This window comes from Octodon degus, unplaced genomic scaffold (genome assembly GCF_000260255.1).
Source record: "Octodon degus isolate 3935 unplaced genomic scaffold, OctDeg1.0 scaffold00090, whole genome shotgun sequence".
NCBI lineage: Eukaryota > Metazoa > Chordata > Mammalia > Rodentia > Octodontidae > Octodon > Octodon degus.
Window position 1 is genome coordinate 3777905 of NW_004524666.1, and position 25009 is coordinate 3802913.

General features: G+C 32.9%; 1 protein-coding gene and 1 non-coding gene across 6 annotated transcripts in view; both read right to left on the reverse strand.

Annotated features, from left to right (window-relative positions):
- The window catches only part of Hace1 (HECT domain and ankyrin repeat containing E3 ubiquitin protein ligase 1), a 169160-nt gene that overhangs the window by 90009 nt on the left and 54142 nt on the right, over positions 1 to 25009 (reverse strand). For 4 of the 5 annotated variants that reach the window (XM_023722342.1, XM_023722344.1, XM_023722343.1 and 1 more), the window contains 12 exons: positions 21984 to 22134; positions 18408 to 18742; positions 17711 to 17779; positions 17394 to 17481; positions 11215 to 11326; positions 11022 to 11119; positions 10760 to 10847; positions 8242 to 8391; positions 7509 to 7705; positions 5821 to 5952; positions 512 to 610; positions 163 to 233 (listed from right to left, as the gene is read on the reverse strand). In XM_023722342.1, coding sequence (XP_023578110.1) covers positions 163 to 233; positions 512 to 610; positions 5821 to 5952; positions 7509 to 7705; positions 8242 to 8391; positions 10760 to 10847; positions 11022 to 11119; positions 11215 to 11326; positions 17394 to 17481; positions 17711 to 17779; positions 18408 to 18742; positions 21984 to 22134 — 1590 coding nt within the window. The remainder of the gene's footprint in view (positions 1 to 162; positions 234 to 511; positions 611 to 5820; positions 5953 to 7508; positions 7706 to 8241; positions 8392 to 10759; positions 10848 to 11021; positions 11120 to 11214; positions 11327 to 17393; positions 17482 to 17710; positions 17780 to 18407; positions 18743 to 21983; positions 22135 to 25009) is intronic. The other variant, XM_023722341.1, reaches the window with a different exon arrangement.
- LOC111818414 lies at positions 3343 to 3473 on the reverse strand. The gene has a single exon (XR_002822407.1). It is a non-coding gene; the product is annotated as a small nucleolar RNA SNORA61 (small nucleolar RNA).

Consider the following 25009-nt stretch of genomic DNA (forward strand, 5'->3'; position numbering starts at 1 on the left):
AAGCCATTAGAAATAATACCCAGGGGCTGGAGAGATGGCTCAGTGGAATAAGTGCTTCCCTGGCAAGCACAAGGGCCTGAGTTCAATCCCCGGTTTCACAAAAAAATAATAATAATAATACCCATTAATTTGTTCTGTGCTTATCATAAAAATACTTCTTACCTGCCAGTAACAAACTGCAAGAGAAGAACTCTCTCTTCTTGAGTAATGTCTTCTACAACTTCCCAGAACCACTAAAAGTAATAATAAAACTTAGCTCTTATTTCAGAGCAAACATAAACTTATTAATCCCAGAGAACTATGCAATATTCATAAAGCATATTTTACTCTATGAAACTCATTTATCAAAAATGATTTCATACAAAGCTTTCATATGCAATATTCCCACAAGAAATATTTAGAGAAAAATTTTACTTCGTTAATTAATGTAGGTTTTCATCCAATAGTACTTAAAAGTTTACAAAATTAAATGGCAAATCTCAACTCATTCTAAGCTCTAGAGAGATTTTACCTGAATAACTGGGTCTTCTCTTTCATAGCCACTTGTGTATTCTGTGTTTTTTATCCAATCACTCACATCAATTTCTGGCATGCCAGAAAGCAGTAGCTCCTTTGAGAAAACAGAAAAATATCTTGTTAATCTTCTTTGGGAAAAAAAAATATTACATTTAAATAGTAAGTCTGACATAATTAGAAACTAACCCACATAAAACTGATTTCTTTCAGTGACAGTTTCCACAGTCATCAACGGGAAGTACTACATAGGAAAAAATCCTTGATATGCTGCTCATTTCAAATACTGTGAGGTGCTAATTTCTCCACAGTGATTCAATTCAATTAAAATGAGACTGTAGCTTATATGCTTATATAGACATACACAGCCATTTATAAATGCAACAACTACATGAACATCACTTTAAGTTTACTTATTTTTATGTTTCTTTGCAAACATATTAAATTCTACCAGAAGACTATATTCTCAACATTAAAGTAACAGCAAAGACTTCAATAAATTCTGGATTAAAGTAATGTGCATCAAAAAGTTCTCATCTTTAGGAAAAAAAAGTAATATAAAAGATTTTGGGTTTTTTAAAAAAACATTTATGGTACATGCCTATAATCCCAGCACTTGCAAGGCTGAGGCAGGAGGACTGCCATGACTTTGAAGCCAGTCTTGACTGCATAATAAGTTCAAGGCCAGGCTGAACTGCATATGGAGACTCTATCTCAAAAAAAAAAAAAAAAAGAAAAAAAAAAAGAAAAAGCCTTCTAAAAATTAATTCAGACCTTTTAAATTCAACTTTCCAAAAAGTAATAATAAAATATTTATGTTGTTATTTTCTTGAAGTACTGAGAATGAAACTCAAGGCCTCATGCAAATAGGATAAGCATTCTACCAATCCTCTAAATGATTCTCGATAGACTTTCTTCCAGAAAGATCATCAAACACATCATAAAATCTCAATCATATAAACAAAAGTGAAATTAAGAATGGCAAAGTATTTACCGTTGGACTTTCTAAGAGAAAGAATATGAAAAGATCCTGTCCACATCTCTGAATGAACCCAAGTTTCACAGTGGGAAAGGTGAAATGAGGCAATGACTACTGGCCTGTAACCTACACTGTAAGCTAAACAGCATGGTTTGTCACAAGAGAAACGTAAGTACAATGTGCCTCAAAGTCATGTCTCCTACAACAGCTGCCTTTGAATTGCTCATGACTGGGTTTTTGAGTTTATTAGTTAGGTCTGAAGGTTCTTTTCCAAGTTATCAGCGCGCAAGTGGATTTTCTTTGTATACTTAAACCAAACACAGACAATTGATTATATGTAGACGCAGATACTAGAACCTTGCTGTCCTCTATTAAGCCATTAAATTACAAATTTACAAAACTAAATACCACTCTTCTATTTCATCTTTTCTTGAAAAAAGCAGTTTTTATTTTTAAAATTTATACATGTTAATATGCAATAAATGTTTCTTGTTTCAACTTCAAATACAGAAGCAAAAACTCTTTAAGAGATCCTGGGGCTAGTGAGATGGCTCAGTGGTCTAAAGCACCTACTTAGAACAAGCTTAGCAAAGAACATGGACCGCAGGTCAATCCCCCAGCACCACATGCCAGTCAGCCCCGCCCACAGGCGGGCTGAGCTGGTCACACACACACACAAATAATAAATAAAATTTTAAAAACCCACCAATCTTAAAAAAAAAAAAAAAAAAAAAAGAGAGAGAGATCCTAAGGCTATGAAGTTTTGGAACTGTTGGCACAGATGCATTTTAGTTCTTCTCACAGCACTATTTCAAAATTGTGTGAATGTACTGGATGAAGATATTCTAGTCAGTCTCCCTCAAATATATTTACTACCTCTCCTGCACTACACACTGGCTTCCCTGCTTGCTTGCTCCAGGCTGAGCTGGGACACAGGCAGAGTCAGAAGTGAGGCTATTTCTGCTCACTGTGTTGCTTCAACACCAACCACATCTCTGCAGTAGCCATATCTGCTAAACTATGGATACTACGAAGGGCCCTTGTTGGCAATTCAATATCTCACAAGACTCTTAATAATTCTTCCATCTGTGTCTTCAGTCCTAATCACAAGAAAGGCTCACCAAAACTTCTTTATTCTTTACTATTACCACTATAATTGCCCCTTTATTACAGTTTCTTAATTTAACAATCCAAGAGAAATTCCATTCCCTGGTAGGACACTGCTACAGATCAAGCAAAAGAGTGTAGGGATGAATTTTATATATTTCTTCTATGTCCAGATGGACACATATACAACAGGATGTACACATATGTTTTCCCAAGACACACACTGTCAGGATTATAGTAGCACTACTTAAAATAGCATGGAACTTAAAAAACCCACTACATATTCAAGATACAAAAGGAAACTGACATAATATAATACTACACAGCAATAAAAAATTAACTACAATTGCATCCAATAATATGAATGGTTCTCATAAACAAGTTAAGCTTTTTTCAACTTATAAATACATTTCAAAAACAGGTAAAACTAAGCTATGTCGTTAGAAGTCAGGAGAATGCTTATACTTGAATGGGGGGAAGGGACTGAAAGGAAACCCAAGAAGGACATCTTAGGCACTGGGACTTGTTTCTTAATTTGGGGGTTGTTTCCACAGTTAAGTTCAGTTTGCTGAAATGCATCAGGCTGCACATGTAAAGCTTTATAAACTTATTAGTATTAGTACATTTCTAGGCAACTTTATGCTAATTATCTTTGTTATGGCTGTTTGTGTTATACTTACACTTAGGTCCAGAAAATAAAAAATTCTCTATATTAAACTCCACAATGCTAATTTTTTTTTTAACCTTGTTTGAAACTAACCCACATGCTATATACCAGACTATAAGACTGTGAGGCCAGCTTAAGCATTTCTTTTCCACCTTTACAACCACCAAGACCAGTGTTCAGATCTGATGGGAAAGGAAGCTGGAGGGTCATAATGCTAATTTTAAAGAGGAAAAAACACTGCAAACAATGATACAAAATTTCAAATCACGACAGGAAAGTAACATCGCTTATTGTTATCTCCAAAACAATTGTTCCAAAATTCTAATTTATTCCAATCACAGTACTGAAAAACTGAGATTTTTAGTCATGTGTAATAATAGCTTATAACTACATCATTTTTAAGTGTTAAAAATAATAAATTTTATAGTTACCTAAATATAAATGAAACTATGGCAAATAAAGCCATTAATACTAAAATAAAGTCATAATACTCAAACCTTAAATTTAGTAAAACTTAGTCACAACAGATTTCAAAAGTATCAAAATGTGGTGGGTTTTTTTTATTTGTTTGTTTGTTTGTTTGGTACCGGAGATTGAACTCAGGATTTTGTGCTAGCCAGGCAGGCAATTATGCCACTGAGCTACATCCCCTGCTCCCCAAAACTTATATTTTATATAAAGATATACTATGATAAACTGAAATAGTGATCTATGTAAAAAGGAAGGTATATATCAACATCCTTATTCACATGGTAAAATGAAAAGGCACAGGGTAAAAACAAAGCTAAAAGACAATAAAAACCAAAGAATACTCTTCCATTGATATGGAATTTACTATTCATAATTATAATTTTTAAAATAAGAAAACAACTACACTCTATTTAAAATACTATATTTTAGAGATCATACTCATAAGTGAAAAAAATCAAACCTGCATATGTAAACTGTATTGTCTCGCTAGTGTAAGAACCTGAAAGAGTAAATAAAATCAGACCCACTTACCGATTTTACAATACTATGGTACAATAAACACTGCGAAAGGGAAAGAATCTGTTCAAAGGAAAAAACAACTGGAATGGGAGAAAGGAGAAATGAAGGAAAGGAAAATCTGGATAACTGTAGTGCTGATTTCTGCTGGTCCATTGAAAGGAGCAGTTATTGCTTAACTTTTCTGTCTCTCTTTAATTTTTTATAACTTGTTTTTTTTCCAACCAACTTTGCATGTTTGTATCTGGTAATCTGAACAACTAAATTTGAAGGCAACAATATGCAATATACCAACCTTGTTGAATTTCTATTATTTTTTTTAGTGAAATTCTATATCTTTTCAACTTTTTTTCTATTTTTTATTCTCTTTAAAAATGAAAAAAAAAATATTATGAAAACAAAATCCAAACATAAATCATTTAGAATTAGGAATCCTATTAGATCACAGAAAAAGGCAGATGAAAAAAAAAATCCATCAGTAATTAGAGGACTCTACATAAGTTTAAAGTACAAAATTGTAAAATTATATATATGGTACCATAAGAAGCTGGAAAAGCTTACACAAAACCAACAAAAAGTCTTGTTTTTGGAAATAAAGCAGTCAGTATCAGCATCCTTTATGTAGTCAAATAAAATAATCAAATAATGAAGAATACTTTATTCAACATCTTCAAAAATATATCCCATATTTGTTTATCACCATCTCATCCCATGTCACCTAAAATAAATATTACTTTGGTTATTAAGTTTAAGAGAGGTTAGCTGGGTGTGGCAGCACATACCTGCAATCCCAAAAGCCAGCCTGAACTACATAGGAGACCCTGTCTCAAAGAGAAGTGCAACAACAGATCTTATTTTTAAAATTCTCTAAACTTGAATATTAACCACTTAATTTGCCCTGTGCATCACTCAGGCAGCCCATTTGTTTACATACTACTTGGAGCATTGCTCGACCTGGTATCATTTCAACAAGCTGATTCTTGTATTGAAGAAATCTGACAAAACTGGGCTGGTGAGATGGCTCAGTGGTCTAAAGCACCTACTTAGAACAAGCTTAGCAAAGCAAAGGGACCACGGTTCAATGCCCCAGTACCACATGCCAGCCAGCCCCGCCCCCTGGTGGGCTGAGTTGGCCACACACACACACACACACACACACACACAAATAAATAAATAAAATTAAAAAAAAAGATTATAAAAAAAAGAAATCTGACAAAACTGTCACTTTATATTTCTTGTTATGTTATCTTACAAAATTAACTGGAAAAATGCAATTATTTATTTGTAGCCAGCTCAGCCTACCCTGGGGCAGGGCTGGCGTGGCACATGGTGCCAGGGATTGAACTTTGATCCCCGTGCTTACCTAAGTTTGCCTAAGTGTTAGTTCGCTGAGCTATCTTGCTGGACCCAATCATCCTATATTTAAATAACTGGAATGGTAAGTGGTTAAAACACACTGCCTCATTATACCTATTCCATTCATTATGATACTCTAAAATCATTTCTGAATTACAACTAGTTTTGCATTCTTAAGTACCAACAAAAAACAAATCACACTTTTCCTTACCAATTCATATTCATCAAAAAGCTGTATGAGAGAAGGTGGAATGAACATATGAAAGCCTTGTAAAAAAGCATTGATCTGAGGCTGAATGGCTCTTGTCATTCGAAGTTCAGTAACAAGCTGAACATACTCCGCCTACAAAAAAGAAGTTTTCGTGATTTCTTTTTTAATTTCAAATAAGATAAGGCTAGTAACAATCACTTCTCATGTAAGAGGTAAAGGCTTAGAATTATTTTGGCACCAATAGTCAAACATCTCTGCGAACCAGTATGCCACCATTCACTCAGATGTTCAAGCCAAAATCCTAGTAATCAATCATCCATAACTTTTCTCATGTCCTGTACCAGTAGTTACTATCACATCTGTTGTTAAAAATAGTCAGATACTGCCTTATTACCTCCACTTCCAACACTCTGGTCTAAACCATCATCATTTCTCAACTGCATTACTATAGCATCTAGTGACCATTCTCATTTCCCCCTGTACTGCTGCTTCTTCACAGCTCAGAGCGGGTTTTAAAATTACAAATATACAATTCAGATTATATAACACTTCAGCTGCGAACACTACAGTCACTCCCCATGACACTGAGCATTAAATCCTAACACCTTTTCTAGTTTTTAGAGTCCTGAGTGAGATAGCCTCTGCCTTACTAATTCTACTTTCTATCTATTCTTTCCCTAGCAAAGAATCCAGTTTTGATTTCCTTGGCCTTCAGACTATTCCACAAGCTTTATTCAGTGTCTATGAAGCGGTGGCCAAGTCTTTGAATGGTGAGGTAGCTTGTCATAGAGTACTTACCTAAGCAAGCTCAGAGTTTGATCCCCAGCACTGAAAGCACTCAGATTTGTACACACACACATAACCAAGTCTTTTGTTCCTTTTAAAACTAAACTCAATTTTATTAAATCTACATCTACAAAATATTTTAAGAGACTTTTTTTCATAGTTTATTGATTCTGAAGCTGTCTTAGAATCACAGTATGACTAATGAAATGAAAATGTTAATAGAAGCAGAATTCCAAACCAGATTTTCTGAATCTAGAGATCCTTCCAAATACACCAAAATAACTGTATAAAGACATATTATGATTTTAAACAGGAAAATTTAAAACAAATACAGGTACCAAGATTTTAAGATAAGCCAGCCAAATAGCTCAGCAGATTAGGAGCAGGGGTCGGGGGTTTGATCCTCGGGCCTGCCATACCAGCCTGCCCCCAGGGCACACTGAGACAGCGATTGACATTGGCATGGTGCCGCGTGCCTATAATCCCAGCTCTTGGGAGGCTGTAAACAGACGGATCACTATGAGTCTGATCTAGTAGTGAGACCCTGAGCACCCTGTAGACCCTTCCCTAAAATATAGAAAAGAAAGAAGTAATGATTACTGCAAATAGTACCTGCATTTAGCTTCTATTTCTAATCAAATTTTTCAAAATGCAGATGCCTGTTTTATAAGTTAGCTGAATATCGAGACTGTTTTTGAAACCATGTTAGCAGAGCCAGTATAATACTGAAGTGGCCTTTTCTAACTCAAAATTTGGTATTTGATAGTTTTTCTAATTGAATATTTTAATCTCTCGTGAAATTACAACAGTAAAGGTGTTTCTAGCAAATGACAAAGTAAATTTGTCAACTATGAGAGGGCCAAATTAAAAACAATGGCTACTGCAAAACTTCAAATACTCACTTTGTTATTTTGTGTCACAAGAATACCTCCACCTCCAGGTTTCAAAGGAACTTCTTCCATTGCTCCAAATACGTCAGTCTCAACAGAAAAAGTTAGTTCTAGACCCAGATCACTAATATCATTATCTAAAATCCATTGCAAATTTTTGGCATATTCTGGATCAATGGATGCCACATCTTGATAATTTACAGGAATACCTAAAAAAAAAAGTGACGATCCAGTTATTACAGTCTAAATGCTGCTTGCTTCATTTTCTTATTTATTTAATGGTAAAATACTGCCCTCTACAGAAATTCTAGAAAACTGCAAAATATAATCCAGTTCACAGCATGTTTTAAATGGACACTAATTTCTAAACTAGGAAATGTGTTAAATTAAATCTGTTTCTTTCACAACTTCACAATGTAATCTTTCTTTGAAACAGGAAGCTGCTATAATCCTCAAAAGTGCCAATTACCTTAAGTATACCCAGATTAAGATGTATTATTTGCATAAACATACATACTAAAATGGAAAATAAAGCTTTCCGGCAAAAGATTTGTTTTAAGCAGTTTGGGTTTTTTTCCCCCTTCCTCTTCCTGTTTCCAAAATATCTTACACACACACAGATGATTTCCAATCAAAAATTACTTCACCCAAAATGCCACTGCTTATCTACTTAGTTATCCTTTAAAAGCTATAAGAAAGGCAATATAAATATAAATAGATGTCTTTGGAAATAATAGAACCATACCAAGAATGTGCTTGTAGAATGATCGTGTGAAATAAATATTGACCAGCTGCCTATGGTTCAAAGCTAATCCCAAGATTTGTCCAGCAAACCGGAAATAGTTCAAGTGATCAGGATTTACATAGGAGTTGCTATTAGGCTGGAAAGTTGTTCCTATTAAAATAAGCACAATATAATTTATTCTCAAAAATCTACATAAAGAAAATGGGTATTTCAATGTACATACATACATTCTTATATAATTGCAGCAAAGCTCAGGTTCCATTATACAACTTACACAGTAATATTTTTGTGGAATATACAAACAAGCAGTAGAACTATGAAAGATAACCAGTAATGCACTCATACTGATAGAGCAAGTCCAGTATATACAGAAAATTTTATAATACTATTGACTAAAAATAGTTGAAGAACACTAGATAAATCCTAGAAAAATATATTAAATATCATTGATAAATACACATGCTTTCCTAAGCATGTAAAATAACTACTAGGTGATAAATTTAGATAAATATTGTCTCATTCATCTATACATGCCCACTGCAGTAGGTATTCATTACCTTTTGTTTCTAAAGGAATAGAATACTCTGAGTAGAACTAAAAATTGAAAATGTACAATTGTTTTTAAGTAATGGGTCTCACCACTGAACCTGATGCCTATCAACAATGATACAAAAATTATTAAGTCTACAAATCAACCTATTCTTTTACATGGAAAATAATTAAATTTTAAAAATTATTATTGAGCTTAAAGTAAAAATGGCAAAGGTTATCAACAGTTACTGAATACTGCTAAAATCTAATGCCATGAAGGTAACTTCACTTCTATTAAGTATCTAGAATAGGCAGTATTTTTATATTCTGAAATTAGATTAGTAATTTGATGTTAGAGAAAGGGTAAACAAGAGTTACTACTTAACAGTTTTTCTTGAGTTGATGAAAAAGTTCTGAAATCAGTGGCGATGGTTGCATACTGCATGTACTATACTTTTTTTGTTTTAAATGCATTTAGTACAGGTTCTACAGTCTCACTACACAGATTGGACTCCTATAATCCTCCTGTTTTCAGCCTCCCAAACACTGGGATTACAGGTGTGTGCCACCACATCAGCCTCAATTGCCATCTCCGTGCACCCTCGGGGCAGGGCCAGCATGGCACACCAGGGATCGAACCAGGTCCCTGTGCTTGCCTAAGCAGGTGAGTTAGTCTGCTGAACTATCTGGCTGGCCCCTGTATGTACTGTACTTAATACTACTGAATTATACATTTTCAGATAATTAAAATGGCAATTTTGTCATGTATTTTACCAAAATCTAGTGCAACATAAAAACTTAACGCTAGTCCCTCAAATTCAATTCTCCTTTCTGTGATGACCAGTAACTTGGAAGAGAAATTTACTCATTTATTCAACAATAATATAATGAGTTCATGCTATGCACTGAGGGTAGCTACAAGAATAACTGATAAATCTAATGAAATAGTTTGCAAGAAAAGTAAAAGGGTATTCTCTTCTTATAAAAGAATGTAAACTTTGGGGAAAAGGGACTGGGATTGTTCCTCAGTGGTGCAGTGTCTGCTCAGCAAGTATGAGCATTGAGTTCAAGCCTCAGTGTCATTAAAAAAAAGCTATTGGAGAAACACCTAAGTTAAGAAAATTTTTAGGAAAAGCAGGTAACAGAGCAAAACATCTGAAAACTGAAATCCCACCATCACTTCAGATATATATTAATTTACAAATCTCTCAAATATACCTCACAAAAATGAGGTGGCAACTATTTGCATATCATCTACAACATCAGATTACAACTCTCTAGGTCACAAATACTTTTTTCCACAAAAAAGATTGTTCAACTTGTATTATGTGGTTAATAACTTTTTAGTCACCAGGTGATGATGTCTTAAGAGGACTACAAATAAAATTAGTATGAGTGAACAGATTATGAATTAAGATTTACTATCCCAATTTCTAGATGTTTGGTTTCATGATTAGGAAATTTTAAGAAACTCAAATGGAGTTACCAAAATTTTTAAAAGTCTATTTATTAGCAACACCATTTTCTAAAAGAAAACATTTACTCAATACAATAACAAAAAGGAAACCAAAGGAGAATGCTTAAAGTAAATAAATTTCAAAGGACCAAGAAGAACTTCTTGACTAATATCAGACCTTGAAACAAGCATTTGAAAACCATCTATTTACAGTAAAGAATGTTATACTGAGTTAAATTCCACTTACAATTCTACCATTGATCATGTGTGTAATGTAGGCAAAAACTCTGAATTTCTGTTTTCTTGTTTTGTTGTTTTTTTGTTTTCCAGAACTGGGGATTTAACTCAGGCCCTTGCGCTTGCCAGGGAAACGCTTATTCCACTAAGCCATCTCCCTGGCCCCTCTGTTTTCTTTAACATGGGAATACTCCACCTGGCTTAAAAAGTTACTGTGGGAGTCAAAGTTAACACGTACTGAAGTAGTTTGAAAATATGACAAGTCACAGAAAAAGTCTAGATCACTCAACCTACCATCAGCTGACTGTGTAAACAACGCATAATCAGGATTGACGATCTCATTTGACAGAATATCAAACCACTCACGTACAACACCTTGACCCTGAATTCAAGAAAATAAAATTTATCATCAACACAAATATACTGGGAAAATTTTTCTAAATAATAAAGAAATTAAAATACTGAATAAGATTCTTCTCTCACCAATATTAAATATTAATCAAATGTGTTTCCACTGTTTACAGTGATTTCTACATCACTTATTTTTTATACCTACCATGCCTTCTTCTCCATAGAACCGTACAGCAATCCCTTGCTTTAGCTTTGCACAATTTGCTTTTGACACAACTTCACAGCTACTCCTAAAAATAGAATCTAAATATGTAGCATTCATTAATTTTACATATGAAACTTTACAATAACAAAGACATCATACCTCACACATATATCAATTTCTCTGCTAAACATACCTCTATGAACCAGCAGAATATCATTTTCATTCACTGGTCGGTGTACCATATCTGAATCAGGTTGTCCTGAATGCAAATGTTCATAGAACCATTCGCAACGATCTTTGAATGGCTACACAAAAAATTGACAGTACAGTATGTCAGCAGTATTTCAGTCACCTAATTACCACTTTATTAGCATGCTTATAGTTAGTAAATTTCTGCAAATAATCACTCAGACCTTCATTTATAATAGTTAATAATGTTCTAACATTTCCACCACTATTCATAAAAACTCTTCAGTTCATAGTTGAAATACTTAATCTAAATAATGTATTTTTTACATTCCTACATATTTAACAGCAAGAATTAATGTCATATCTAAGAACTTAATATGTATGTAACTGAACATATCTACTCCCAATTTCTTTTAAACCCAAAAAAGCTTACAAGAATGAATTCTCACACCTAGAAAAATGATGGTTCATTTTCCATTTAACTTTTCATGAAAATAATCCTTTACACCTAGCCTTAAACTTTTTATCCTTTAAAATACAAGGCAGCAACTAGAAAGAAATTCATTATATTTCAATCTTCCATTCTTCTACCCTAAAAGCTAAAGAATGAGATCTCTTGAAGAGTAAAGAAAAGTTTAAACATTTTTTTCATTTGCTATGTAAAGCAAGCTACAAGTGATCAGCAATTATAATTAATCAGAAAGTATAATTGAGTACCTAGTATGTGCCAATACCATTAATAATATAAAAGCAGTAAAATTATCAATTTGCATAAAATCAAATTTTTAACACTGAAGTACAAACTACAGCTACACCATGAATTTAGAAACTGCAGACAACTGCAGTACAAAGATTTCACAGGGTCTTGGTTTGAGCTGAGACTGAAAAATTCTGTAGAACCTGCTAATCAGAGAGGAAAAAAGCAGACCAGGTTAAGGGAAACAAAGGCACAGAAGGAGAAACCACCTCCTTAGAAGATATAGCAGTTTTCAGTGCCTGCTAACAGCCTACCAAGCAAAGATTATGTAAGCTTGCAATCAAGGCTCAACACAATATGACAGTATGACTCCAGCCTGTCCTTCTCACTTAAATGAAAATCCTACAACAATCACTGTAATTGTAGACAGTTTTCCATCTGCCGGCCTATAATTTTGCTAGAATGTTCATCCTCCTCTTTACTCCCTTCATAATATTCCATGCTTTTCAAACTTTTGAAAGTCACTCAAAATCTACTTTTTTCTTTTTGTATCAGAGATCAAACTCAGGACCTTGCGCTTGCCAGGCAGGTGCTTAAGTCACTGAGCTATTTCCCCAGCCTTAAACCTACCTCATTTTTGAAATTTCCTCTTACTTTAATTTCTTCATCCCTTAAATTCCTAAAGAAACATATAATAATTACTGATTTCTAGCTTAGATAAATGAAATGATTTCTACCTCCAAAACAACAAGCATTTACTGAGTATATATGTAAGTTGCTCTTATATTATTCACTCCTCATAATAGTTTAAAGAGATAAATATAATTAATACCTCCAACGCCATTAAGAAGTCCCCTTTCAGATATTTTTCAGACAGCAATAAATTATTCATTTTAGCAAAACTAAATATTAGTTTTGTTTTAAAAGGCTTACTTTTTAAATCTTAAAAATATTTAGATAACTGCTAACGAATTACCTACTTTTTTAAATATCTGTTTTGTCAGTAAGAAAAGGAGTAAATGATCCTTTTTAAAGTTATATATACTCTGGTTTCTCTTCAGATCATATAAATTTTTCACCTTTTACTAAAAAGTTACATGTGTAATTTTATTTGTATGTCCAACAGTCTTCCACATTTTAGTAAAACACTGCCACTAATATATGTTATTATATGTACTAGAGTGCACATATTTTTTAGTAAACATGGTGGAATATAATGAACTCAAAATTTTAATCCCAATTATTTCTAATATTTTGGTAAAACACTACAAACATTATATTGAAGCAATGGACTTAATTATGAGCTTGGAAATAAGATAGGCATGGAATAAAGTCCTAATTTTATCATTAAGTTTGTGATCTTAAGAAAATTACTAATCCTCTCAAAACTTTATAGTTTTTTCACCTATAAAACAGAAAATACCTACTTCAAGGATGGTGAGAATTAAATGAAAAAATGCAAGCAGAAAATTACAATTATAAATTAGCTAACACTCAAAAAGCACCTATAAGCCACGTAATATTTTAAGCCCTTTACATGTATTACTGCATCAGACTCTCACAACATTAGCAAAAAATAGGGCTATCATCCCCTTTTTCAGAAGAGGAAAATGTAGCACTAAGGAGTTAAGTAACTTGAGGAAATAGTCAATATTGACAACACTTATTACCACTCATAACAATATTAAAATTATTGTCCATACCTATTTAAAATGACAGTACACTTCCTTGCTACTATAAGATCCCAAACTATCATTTATCTATAAAGTATGAACTGAGAAATAAAAACAGATGGTACTTTTTAAACTAATTTATGTGAAACATTAAAAGGTACAAAGCACTACCTTCAAAATCTAGTATCTATAAGATCAGCAAACGCGTATACACCCACACGCACACATACACACACGTATAAACACCTACACAGCCAAAGGGTGCATTTTTTTATATAAACTTTCTGAGTACCTGAGTTTCCATATATAATTCACAAAACAGGACTGATTACAGTGGCTCCTCTTAATAGCATTTGTACAGCAATACAAAATGTCTCTCCCTTTAACTACTGGCCACCTGAAAACCACCAACAGAAGAAGAAGTCAATCCTTTATTAGTGGTAGTTGCTCTTTAACTTTTTTGGATGGAATAGTCTCTATGTTACAGAAAATTTCCAAGTACAGTAAAATAAAAACACCTTTCTTTGACATGAGAGTAAGTTGCCAATATCCTGCCCAGTCATCCATAAACACTTTGATAGATATTCCCTACAAAGTAATTCTCCTATATAACCAGGTAACAACTTTTAAATTAGGAACACTGATGCATTATTACATCTACTGCTTAGACCTAATTTCAAGTTTTATAATTTTCTAATAATATTTTATAGCACAATGATTCATGAACTACATTTAACTGCCCCATCTCTATTTCCTGAACTCTAGTACAGTTCCTGTTTTCTTAATTTGCATAACCTTAATATTTCTGGAGCCTGCAGGCCAGTTAATTTGGTAGCATATCTGTAGGTGGAGTCAGGTCAGTCTGAGGTTTCCTGGTGCTCAGACTCAAGAGCATGATCTCTAGGGAACACCACAGAAGAAAGGCCATGACCTTCTCGGTGCACCTTACCAGCTGGCACACTCGTGTATCTACTCTGATCACTGCCAAGTTTCTCTACAGTATGGTTCCTCTTTCCCTTTGTAATTAGAAAGTATTCTATGAGGACATATTCTGAGAGTATAAATACCTCACACCTTGTCCATATTTATTCATGAATTTTTCAGTAAAGACATATTTGGTTTATTTTTTTTTATTTTTATTTCTTTATTTTTAACAGGCGATCTCACTATATAGTTAACACTGTCTTGAACCCACTATATATATAATCCAGACTGGTCTCCAACTCACAGAAATCCTGCCTCAGCCTGCTGAGTGCTGGGCTTACAAGAGTGCACTACTATGCCTGGCTCTCTTATTTATGTATTGCTATCTTTATTTTGAAGTTATGTTGTTCCTGATTTGTCCAATGAGAATCCATTTAAGCTGACTTCTAAGTCACAGCAACATAATTCTACCATGTTTTAAATTGTTCTTTACTGGACAACAAAATGTTCCAGACTCATCCTGTACCTCTCAAAATCCAGCTCTGGAATTTGCCATTTTTCTCTAACAAGCCTCATTCATCCAGAATGGTATATGAAGACCACGAGCTGGTGCCAGGTTTGCTTAATCTATCAATAAAGAATGAAAGCTCTAGGTTCACACAGATATCTCCAATTCAAATTCAACAGCACACATTCTGTTCTAGGTTCTGCACTTTCATAACTAATGTTTCAAAGATAAAAAATCAAGAGTTAATGTTCTCACCAATCTTCAACCCCCCGCCCCATACCTAACAATCTATTATTGCTGACAAGACCTCTTCATTGCAGAATTCCACTGAGGCTCTGTCACATAACTCCCAGAGCTACCACTACCCTTACACATTAGTCTGCTCCTTAGGCTACCTGGCTAACACCTCCTTACCATCTCCAAACTCCAAACCCCACAAGAGCCCGGCACTATTCATATGGAAATTTTCTTCACCCTGGTGCATCAATAAAATTCCCTTTCTGGGTCAACCAGGATAGATGCAGATATTTTCTGATTAAATTGTTCAGGAAAGAAAAAGTTAAAAGTGATAAGCAGAGACAGTTATGATAAAGAGTAAACTAACTCTCTTTCAAAAACTAAAAACCATTTTCACCTATGATTCATTTGACCTATAGAAGAGTCATACACTGTAATGTAGATTAAGAAAATTAACTTAGGTAGCTAAAATGCAGTTCAGAGGCAGAACACTTGACTACTATGCATAAAGTTCTAAGTTCAATCCTCAGCATTAGAAAAACAAACAAAAGGGAAAAAGTGAACTTAAGAGGGTTAGGGATTTAGCATAGAGATATAGCATTGGCTTAGCATGTGCAAGGCCATAGATTGTATCACTGCAACAAAATAAATAAATAAATAAATAAATAAATAAATAAGGCCTGGTGGTATAGCTCAATGAGAAAGCACCTGCCTAACACATACAAGACCCTAAGTTTGGTTCCTAATCCCGCCCCCACCTCAAAGAAATTATGAACCAAACAGAATTTTAACTTCTGGTTCTCTCACTTAGTAACAAAGAGTTAAACAAGTTACTTAACCACCTTCAGCTTCAACCAAGTAAGTTGATTGTTCCAAAAATTATTCATTTACAGCAAATATATAGTATTAAGCTTAAAATTGGCAGTCAAACATTGTAAGTTATTGTTACTATCTTCTCATTTGCATTACATTATAGATATCAAAAGATTCTGATATACAAGTGCATATTATAAGTTAATTCTCAAGTTTGTTTTTAACTTCTGAAAGTCAATATTCCTAAAGACATTTAAACACTGCCTATGGTATTTATAATTTTAGAACTACTTAATCAAACCACAGTCCCAAATCTATCCTAACATATCTCATAAATTATCCTCTAAAACTTTAGCAGGATCATGTAATTCTCCTGAAACCAAGTTATCACTGCCTCCTAACAGCCTAGTAAATAAAGATTATTTAAGCTTGCAATCAATTCTCAACAAAATATGACAATATGACTCCAACCTATCTCACTTTTCACAGAAACAAAATTTCTGCTGCAAATACCACTTTTAAACACTTTTGTATCTACCAGCACATACTTTTGCTACAATGTTCACCCCCCCCTTCACTTTTTTCACAGTATTGTTTTTCAAACTTTTGAAAGCCACTTAAAATCTACCTCCTTTTTGAAATTTCCCTTTACTGTAAGGACTTCATCCCTTAAATTCCTAAAGAAACAAGTAATTATTTGCTCTCTAGCTAAATGAAAATGATTTCTATCTCCAAACAACTAACATTTATTGACTACATATGTCAGTTACTCTTTAAATAGTTTCCACAATAATTCTATGAGGTCACTGTCATTATCCCTATCTTATAGGCAAAGAACTCAAAATCACCTAGCTAGTAAGAAACAAAACAAGCTTTTCCCCAGCATGTTTCACTGAACCTAAAGTATATGAAATGAATAAGCACAATCTAACAGAGGAAAGGTTGTCGGGTCATACAAGTTCAGAAAATCAGCAATGTTAAATCACTGTTTTCATCAAAGGGTTTCTCAAACTCTTTTATATACTGATGCTGTGTTTATAAATTTCCCAAGTATATTTGGGAATAAAATCCTTTTCTCAAAGACGGTCTACCTTACAGGATTGGAATGTCATATAACTCCTTTCAGGAAATGGGGCAAGGTACTGTTCTTACAAAGGCCTCTGCACATAGTAGGCACTCAATACACTTCTTGAAGACAAAAATGTACTTCTTAACATAACATAATTCCATTGCTCTTACTTATAAGAGTTTTTAAATATAATAATTACTAAATGTTCCAATTTAAAAAATTTCATTAGAGAGACTAAAATCAAGAGGAAAAAAATTTTTACCTGTGCTTTTATGATATGCATGAATCTTGACATCAATTCAGGGCATTCAAGGAGAAAATGAAAGTGGTCAAATATAATTTTGGGATTTCTAAAAGAAAAATACACTTTGTATAAGTGGAAAGGTGAGTAACATTAAGCAAAATGCAAATTCAGATAAAAGGAAATGACGCGAAGACAAAATGTGTTATCCCCTACTTATACACTTCCAGTTGATACTGAGTAATTTTTAATTGTTAACAGAAAGAGCTTTTTAGATGAAACTCTATGTAAAGGAATAAAAGCAGCTATGGCAGTCTCTGAATCCCAGAAAGTCTTACCTATTAACAAAACATTTTAAAACTTCATCATGTTTGCAGACAAATTCAATGAAACGAGGTGAAGTCATTCTGTAAGGAATAAAAAAAACTGTAATAATACATAGACACACATTGGTAATATGATACAGCAAATGTGATAAGCATATACTTGAACTGTAGTAGCTTCTAGACCTCTTGAAAGAATCTGGGTTTAGATCTTCTTTATAATTTAGAAAACAGGGGGGCTGGGGATTTGGCTCAGCGGTAGAATGCTTGCCTGGCAAGCTGGAAGCCCTGAGTTCGGTCCTCGGCACCAAAAACAAAAAATAAACCTCCCCTAAAAAACAATTCAACCAAAAAAATACAGTAAAATCAAAAAAGACCAAAAACAAACAAGGCAAATAACTGAGAAAACAGACATATCTAGTTAATTTGTAACGTGAAATAAAATATATAACTTCTCCTTGATAGATTATACAAAAATGCAGGAGCTCCTATAAAAGGTGGCATTCAATATTTACACAGAAACAATTTACATGTTATTTGTTCAAAATTTAAATATTTTGTACCAGATCTAGATTCAGACAATGAATATCATAAAGTAAGATCAAAACAGCACTTAAAATCAACCAAAAATTATTTGTTGTTACTGAAATTATAAAAATATAGCTTTTTTTTCAACTATCAGGAAAAAGAAAATAAGCCACAACTTTCTTACCCTGGAGGCATCTGACAAGAGCAGCACATGTAAAAAGCTTGAATGACAGCACTTAGCCGGTTGGCTGTCATAGAAATAACATCCTGACAATCTGCACTGGCTTCCTGTTTCCCTGCAAGAGCATCTGGTTTGGATTTTCCTGTGCCAGTTGATAGATGTTCATAGCTCCCAGGTCCTGGAGGTTCAAATGGTGGAATGGAAGTGGCATCTTGATCTTGGCCTTTTTGTTTCAGTAAAATAGAAGTGATATCCGTTGAGTCCTTTTTGTTTTTCATCAATTCTGTAGCTATTAAAACTAGCCATTCATCTAATGAGTGCCAAAGCAATTCCAGAGGCTAAGAGAAAAAGAATATACTTCTTAATCACCATTAAACTACAAGATGAAATAAAAACACAAAAATCAACTCCACATACTTCAGTAATACAAAGGAAACAATGTTTTCCAGGTATTTCTATCTTCCCAAGACAATGACAGTAAAGATTAAAAGTAGCAAAAGCAGATAAATGTCATATATATGGCAAATTTCATTAGAGCTAACATTTAATTTGTATGTACAAGGTACAATGGAAAAATATGGCGAATGTTTAAATTATGTGTTTCTTAGAATAAAAAAGCTAAAACCTAACAAAAAGTAATTTTACATCAATTTTCAAATATCTAGTTTTTAAAATCATACATGTTAATCCCTAATATTTATATTATGTAATTTTCAGCTAAATAAAACACATCTCATTTCAATTAAAAGTGAAAACTCTTAAAGAAACTAATAAACAGTTTAGTTTTTAAACCCCTTTTTATGTATATTCCTAGAATTTTCATAATTTATGAGAAAAAATATAAAAGTGTATTTATACACACATAATAATACATGCTTTCACACACACCACAATGCAAAGTTAATAATATTTAAAACAGTAAGTGTAATTACCTAACCTCTACAAATAGTGACTAGTAAATTTGTTTGTGGTGGAGATTGAACCCAGGGCCACTTATTCATAGTAAGCACACACTCTATCACACACTCTACCACTCAACTACAAGAGGAAAGTAAGGATGAGCGACCTTAAGGAAAAAAATGCAGAAAAGTTAAAATGGTATTTTTCAGTTTAACACTGCAGCAACTCAGCAAATAGTAAAGATTTTCACAACTTGAATTACCCCAAAATGAACAAGAAGCCTTATATGCATTGATGGCAATGCAGAAACTTCTATCCTGTGAGAAGCCAGATTATTTTGTGTTAATGAAATTAGATAGAGACCCATAAATTCCTTAGGAGTTAATAAGCACTAATGTTTTCAAAAATTAGCTGCTTTTTGGACTACAAATATTTTACTAAAAGAGAGTTTATAGCTCAAGAATAAACAGTCAGTGGCAAAAGCACTTGTCAATAATGCTAAAACTACCTTTTACAAATGAAGACACTCCTTAGGCACACTCTACATCATCGATCACTTTCCTCTTTGGCCCCATAATCTCCTTGATCAGAAAATTTGGGACACTACTGAGTTACATGACGTTACAGTACAAGTTCTCATATGTCCTGAGTCTTAATTGACCTTGGAAGGCTAGGGCCAAAATGTTGGCTTTCCTTGCAGCCCTCCTTTTTCTCTAATTTTGGTCTGCAAACTTAGGTTGTTAACCATCCAGAAGACAAGCTTATTGTTATTACCATACAACTTAGGCTGTTAAGCTTAACCTCACTATCTGTCTGCGTATCAAACATCTTAGGCATAACATGGAACAGGTATTTTTCATCAAGTATTGATACAATGAACTTTTAAGTCCACAGAATATGATGAAAAAACATTTTGAAACTGTCTTATTACTATTTGTTTCTCAATAAAATTATGAAAAAAATAAATAAAAATAAATAAATAAAAATGACACTGATAAAAGAAACTGGGAAGAATTTCATATATATCATATATACACGAATTTTGGATTCTATTTAACAAAGGAAATGTAATATAATCTTTTTTTCTGCCATTATATCTATACTGACTGCCTAGATAGAAAACTAAGATTTAGAACAAGCATTAAGTGCCCATAAAGAAACTAATTAGGACATTGTTTCCCATATCATTAGCAAGTAAGTGGAAGATTCAAATTTTAACAACAAAAAAGACAATATTGAATATATTCTATATCCAAGCTAAGTAATTGTGACTATATCCATATCTGATCTTATTTTCTATTTATCATTATAGATAAATAAAAAGGATGAGTAAAAAGTAAAGTCACAGGTAAATTCATCCTAACAGTAAGCAAGGCCAGAACACACTAAAAAGTCCTGTGATACGAATGAGCAGTAAAACTCATAACATCACTAACAAGAATACATCAATAATTTAGATTAAAATTTTACAAAGACAGTAAACTGCAAATTCTAACTAGTATTACAGAAAACGGTGCCTGAAATTCCAGCTTAAATCCAAAGAAGATGCATACTTTTCTTTTTCCAGAAGGTGGCACAATAGGAGAAGAGAGGTTAAAAGAAAGAAACACATACATACCTGTATTTAATTACCTTTCTTTCCTACTCTGAGTTTCAAAAAACAGAGAAAACAAACAGATGGACAGATACTTTTGCATACCTCTCTAGAAGAATATGGAGCTTAATAACAAAACTATTACTGTCAAAATGATTGCAAACCACTTCTAAGTATTTGTCAAAAATTTTCCAAGTATCATGCACAAGGCCCTGGGTTTGATCCTCAACACCACGAACAATGTGTAAGACAATAATCACTTAAAACAGACTGTCAATGTAGCCTCACAGTTTACAAAGAGCAAAACTCTCAATCATAGTTGGTTTTTAAGGAGGTAGCACATGAAAACACTATTTAGACGGATAACCTTGTATTTATACTCACATTTAAGCAAAATTAACTTTAAATAAAGAAATAACATGAAAAAGCTTGAGATATAACTTGGTGTAGAGTACTTGCCTAGCATGTGAAAGGCCCCAACATCAAAGAAGCAAAAAGTTTTTAAAAAATATAAAAATTATTAAGTTATACATTTCAACAAAATCTGAGTTTTTAAAAACTGTAATGCCACAAAAAAGCATTAATACCAAAGCAACACAGTCTTGGACTTTATTTGGAGTCCTTCTTCCAAGGATTCTATTTATATAAGCTTGCATAAAAGAAACACTAGAAGTAATCCAGAATATTTTACGAAATATCTCAGTGACTCTTCCTTGAAGTGATCTCAAGAATTAAGCTTTATTATGCTCAGTGAATAAAAGCAATCTTTCCCCAATAAATATTTTAAGTAGTAGCTATCATATTAAGAACACATCAATAAGGTCAGTCATAGACTAAATATCTCTAACCTTAAAATACTAATGAAATAAAAATTTTATGTGCAAGAAAGTATAGAGAGCTCACCAATTAAACCTTCCAGTTCTTTAGACAGTTAAAAGAAGAAAGGTGTACCTTACTTAAAAAGTGATACAGGCATGAACCAAATTTACCTCCTGTTCCTGAGGTTTCTGATTAATGAATGCATGCTTTGTCAAATTCATCTCTTTTACGTCTATCTTCCTAACAGTATCATATACTTTTCTGACCTTGAACACCTGGCTTCTTGGAGTTTTATTTCCATTGTAGCCCATATCAATGCCATTACTGGGGGAGGAAGGCCCAATTCGAAAGACGTGACAAAATATCCTTACAATCCTTAAAAGGCTCTTCATTTGTGCATCATAATTGCTAGACAGGCTGAAAATGCAAAATAAAATATGAGCAGATTAGATAGAATAAAACAAATTATATCATCAAATACTTATTTTTAATAATATTTTATCACCACTATTTTATAATGTAACTTGAATAAAATTCCTTTCCTATCATGATAGGAGATACAACTAACCGGAAGATATCAAATACAATTATTTGAACTGCAGATAAACAATTTTTAAGCACCTAGAATATAAAAAGTAATCAAAACATAAAGCAAATTCCTGCTTAAAATGATGTTATATTTTACTCTATCATATTACTCTAACATAATCTCCAACTTTCACTTCAAAAATTGTATTTATAAATTAAACTACTTAGAACTCTGAAGACACTTCATTGAGAAGTAATGGGATAAATGTTACATTTTTTGGACAATCAACAGCTGAAGTATTATAACTATGAGGCTGAAACAAACTCTCTGCCATTATCCTGTATCCATTTTTCACTCCAGTAGAGTTGTACACATATAGAACATTCATAAATTGAATAATCTTAAAGTTATTACTTGTATCACAGTTGCTCTCTATAAAATGGGTTCTCTTATAACTCTATAAACATAAAAATATACTTTATCTTTAAAAATGACAAATTCAACTAACACAATCATATGGACTACACTACAAACTTTTCTTTGTAGATCAGAAAGCCCTCATGCTTTTGGCTGTGTCTTCGAACTGGCCAATATTATAAATGGCTATCATTACTCTTCCACAGAGAAACCCCAATAGTTCAGCTTAATTTGCATCAAATGTAATGGTATATCTATAAACAATTATTCAAGAAGTGCTTGTGTTTTGAAATCGCTGACATTAGTTAACATGTATTACAACTGCTACACAAAGAACAGTGAAGAGCTGCATAAACATTTGGGAAAAACAGCATGATTATATAAATTTAACAACTAAAACCTTATTCTCTTCTGTCCTATATTTTAACTACTGCACTAGAATATTTTTACATATACTTGAAACAATGTTTAAAAGTTAAGATTTGTAACGTGTGGCTAGCAAATGTCTATGTCCAAGTCTTTCAGTTTGAGAAACATAAATCAAAATTTCTTGATATTTTGACTTCCACATTCATGTTTTCTCCCTTAAAGATTTACTAAATTAGTTCATTTAAGTCAATAAAAATTAGTCATCAGCTGCTACTATTAGTAATATTTAAGTAATATTACTTTCAGTATTCTTATTTTACTGGGACAGCTACAGCATATTAGCAAAACTTTTCATTTCAGAACTGATTTTTACATATTTCTCTTTACAAATTGTTCCTGATTTTTATATCATAAGATTCTGAAATAAATAAGAAATGTAGTTTAGTTGTAGTTTTATTTTACTGTTTACTGTGGAAAAGTTAATTTCAAAGACTAAAAATTAAATGAAAAAGATACACATATTGATTTTCCTTTTCAAAATCACCACTTATGCAAATATTTATTTCTCACAAATCTGACCCAAGGAATATTTCATGGGTTATCTTTTCAGGTAAGAAACATTTTCTTAAACAATGAAATATAAGCTCACTATCAATATAACCTATAAATTTATATTACTTATTAATATAACCTACAAATTTATCTCACTTTATCTAGATAAAACTTCTTTTATTTTTTTTTTGGCAGAACTGAGGATTGAACTCAGGCCCTTGCACTTGCCAAGGAAGCGCTTAGATAAAACTTCTGAGTTAAATCCATGGCTTAAAAATATCCTTTACCCACATTTCAACCAGTGAAACATTTCTTTGTATCAAAAAAGATTATAAGATCTAAGCTTCATTACATTTTTCTCTGGTTGATAATTATCATTTTTTTCCAAAACTATTGTATCTCCATATAAAAAAACTTTAAACTGGCATTCTAACAAAAACACAATTCTAGTAAGTCAACCAACCTCCCAAGCAGAGTTAAACACAAGAGGTTAAGAGTAAGGCAATATACACAATTCAAAAAAGATTACTGAAAAGGGGAATGTTCCTGCGCTCTCACAGAAAGCCATATGGTCAACCACACTATGACCCATCCTGGCAAATGACACAACTATAGGAGTTACAACTCCAGAAGCTAAAAGGCTCTTCACACAACCCCCAAAAGTAACCTCTGGGGAGCCTTAACTGACCTTGACAAATTTCAATTAACACAGGACTTACTTTGACATAATCTTAAAACACTCATCAGGAAATAACCAAAAGGAGGTTGAGGGCAGGAAGCTAATAATAATAATAATAACAACAACAATAAAGCTAGGATATATATATAAAAAGGAGGTACAAATACACCACTACCACCACCACAATAATAATAATAAAACTAGGATATATATATATAAAAAAAAGGAGCTACAAATTCACCAACAGTCCCTACTGATAATCTCCAGCTGCACCTCTAACATCTTAATTCACAGCCATAAAAGGCCATGACTCCTGGTTCTATTAGCTCTCCCAATTATGTGTCCTTCATCCTTTCTTAGTATATTCTCATTATGCTTTTTTAAAATATTTTCAAACATCTCTCAAGTAGAAATATGGCTTCTTGTACAGATATCCCTATACAGAAAACTTCAATATAAACATTTTAGCTACTATGCTTGTTATCTTTGTGGTATGAACTGTTGTCTACTTCCTACTTTGCATCTATTTTATCTGGTGTCAATCACTACAAAAGGTCTTCAGGTTTAGAAAATTCAAGTTTCAAGTCCAACAATAAAAACATTAATGGTCCAGTGGTCACAGAAACATAGTATCTTTAGTTTATCCTTTGACAATTATTATAACTAAAATAGGACTGCATTGGATTTCTTACTGATCAACCAGAGGAGTCTACATGCTCTTAAACTCCACTTGTTGAATCTGGATA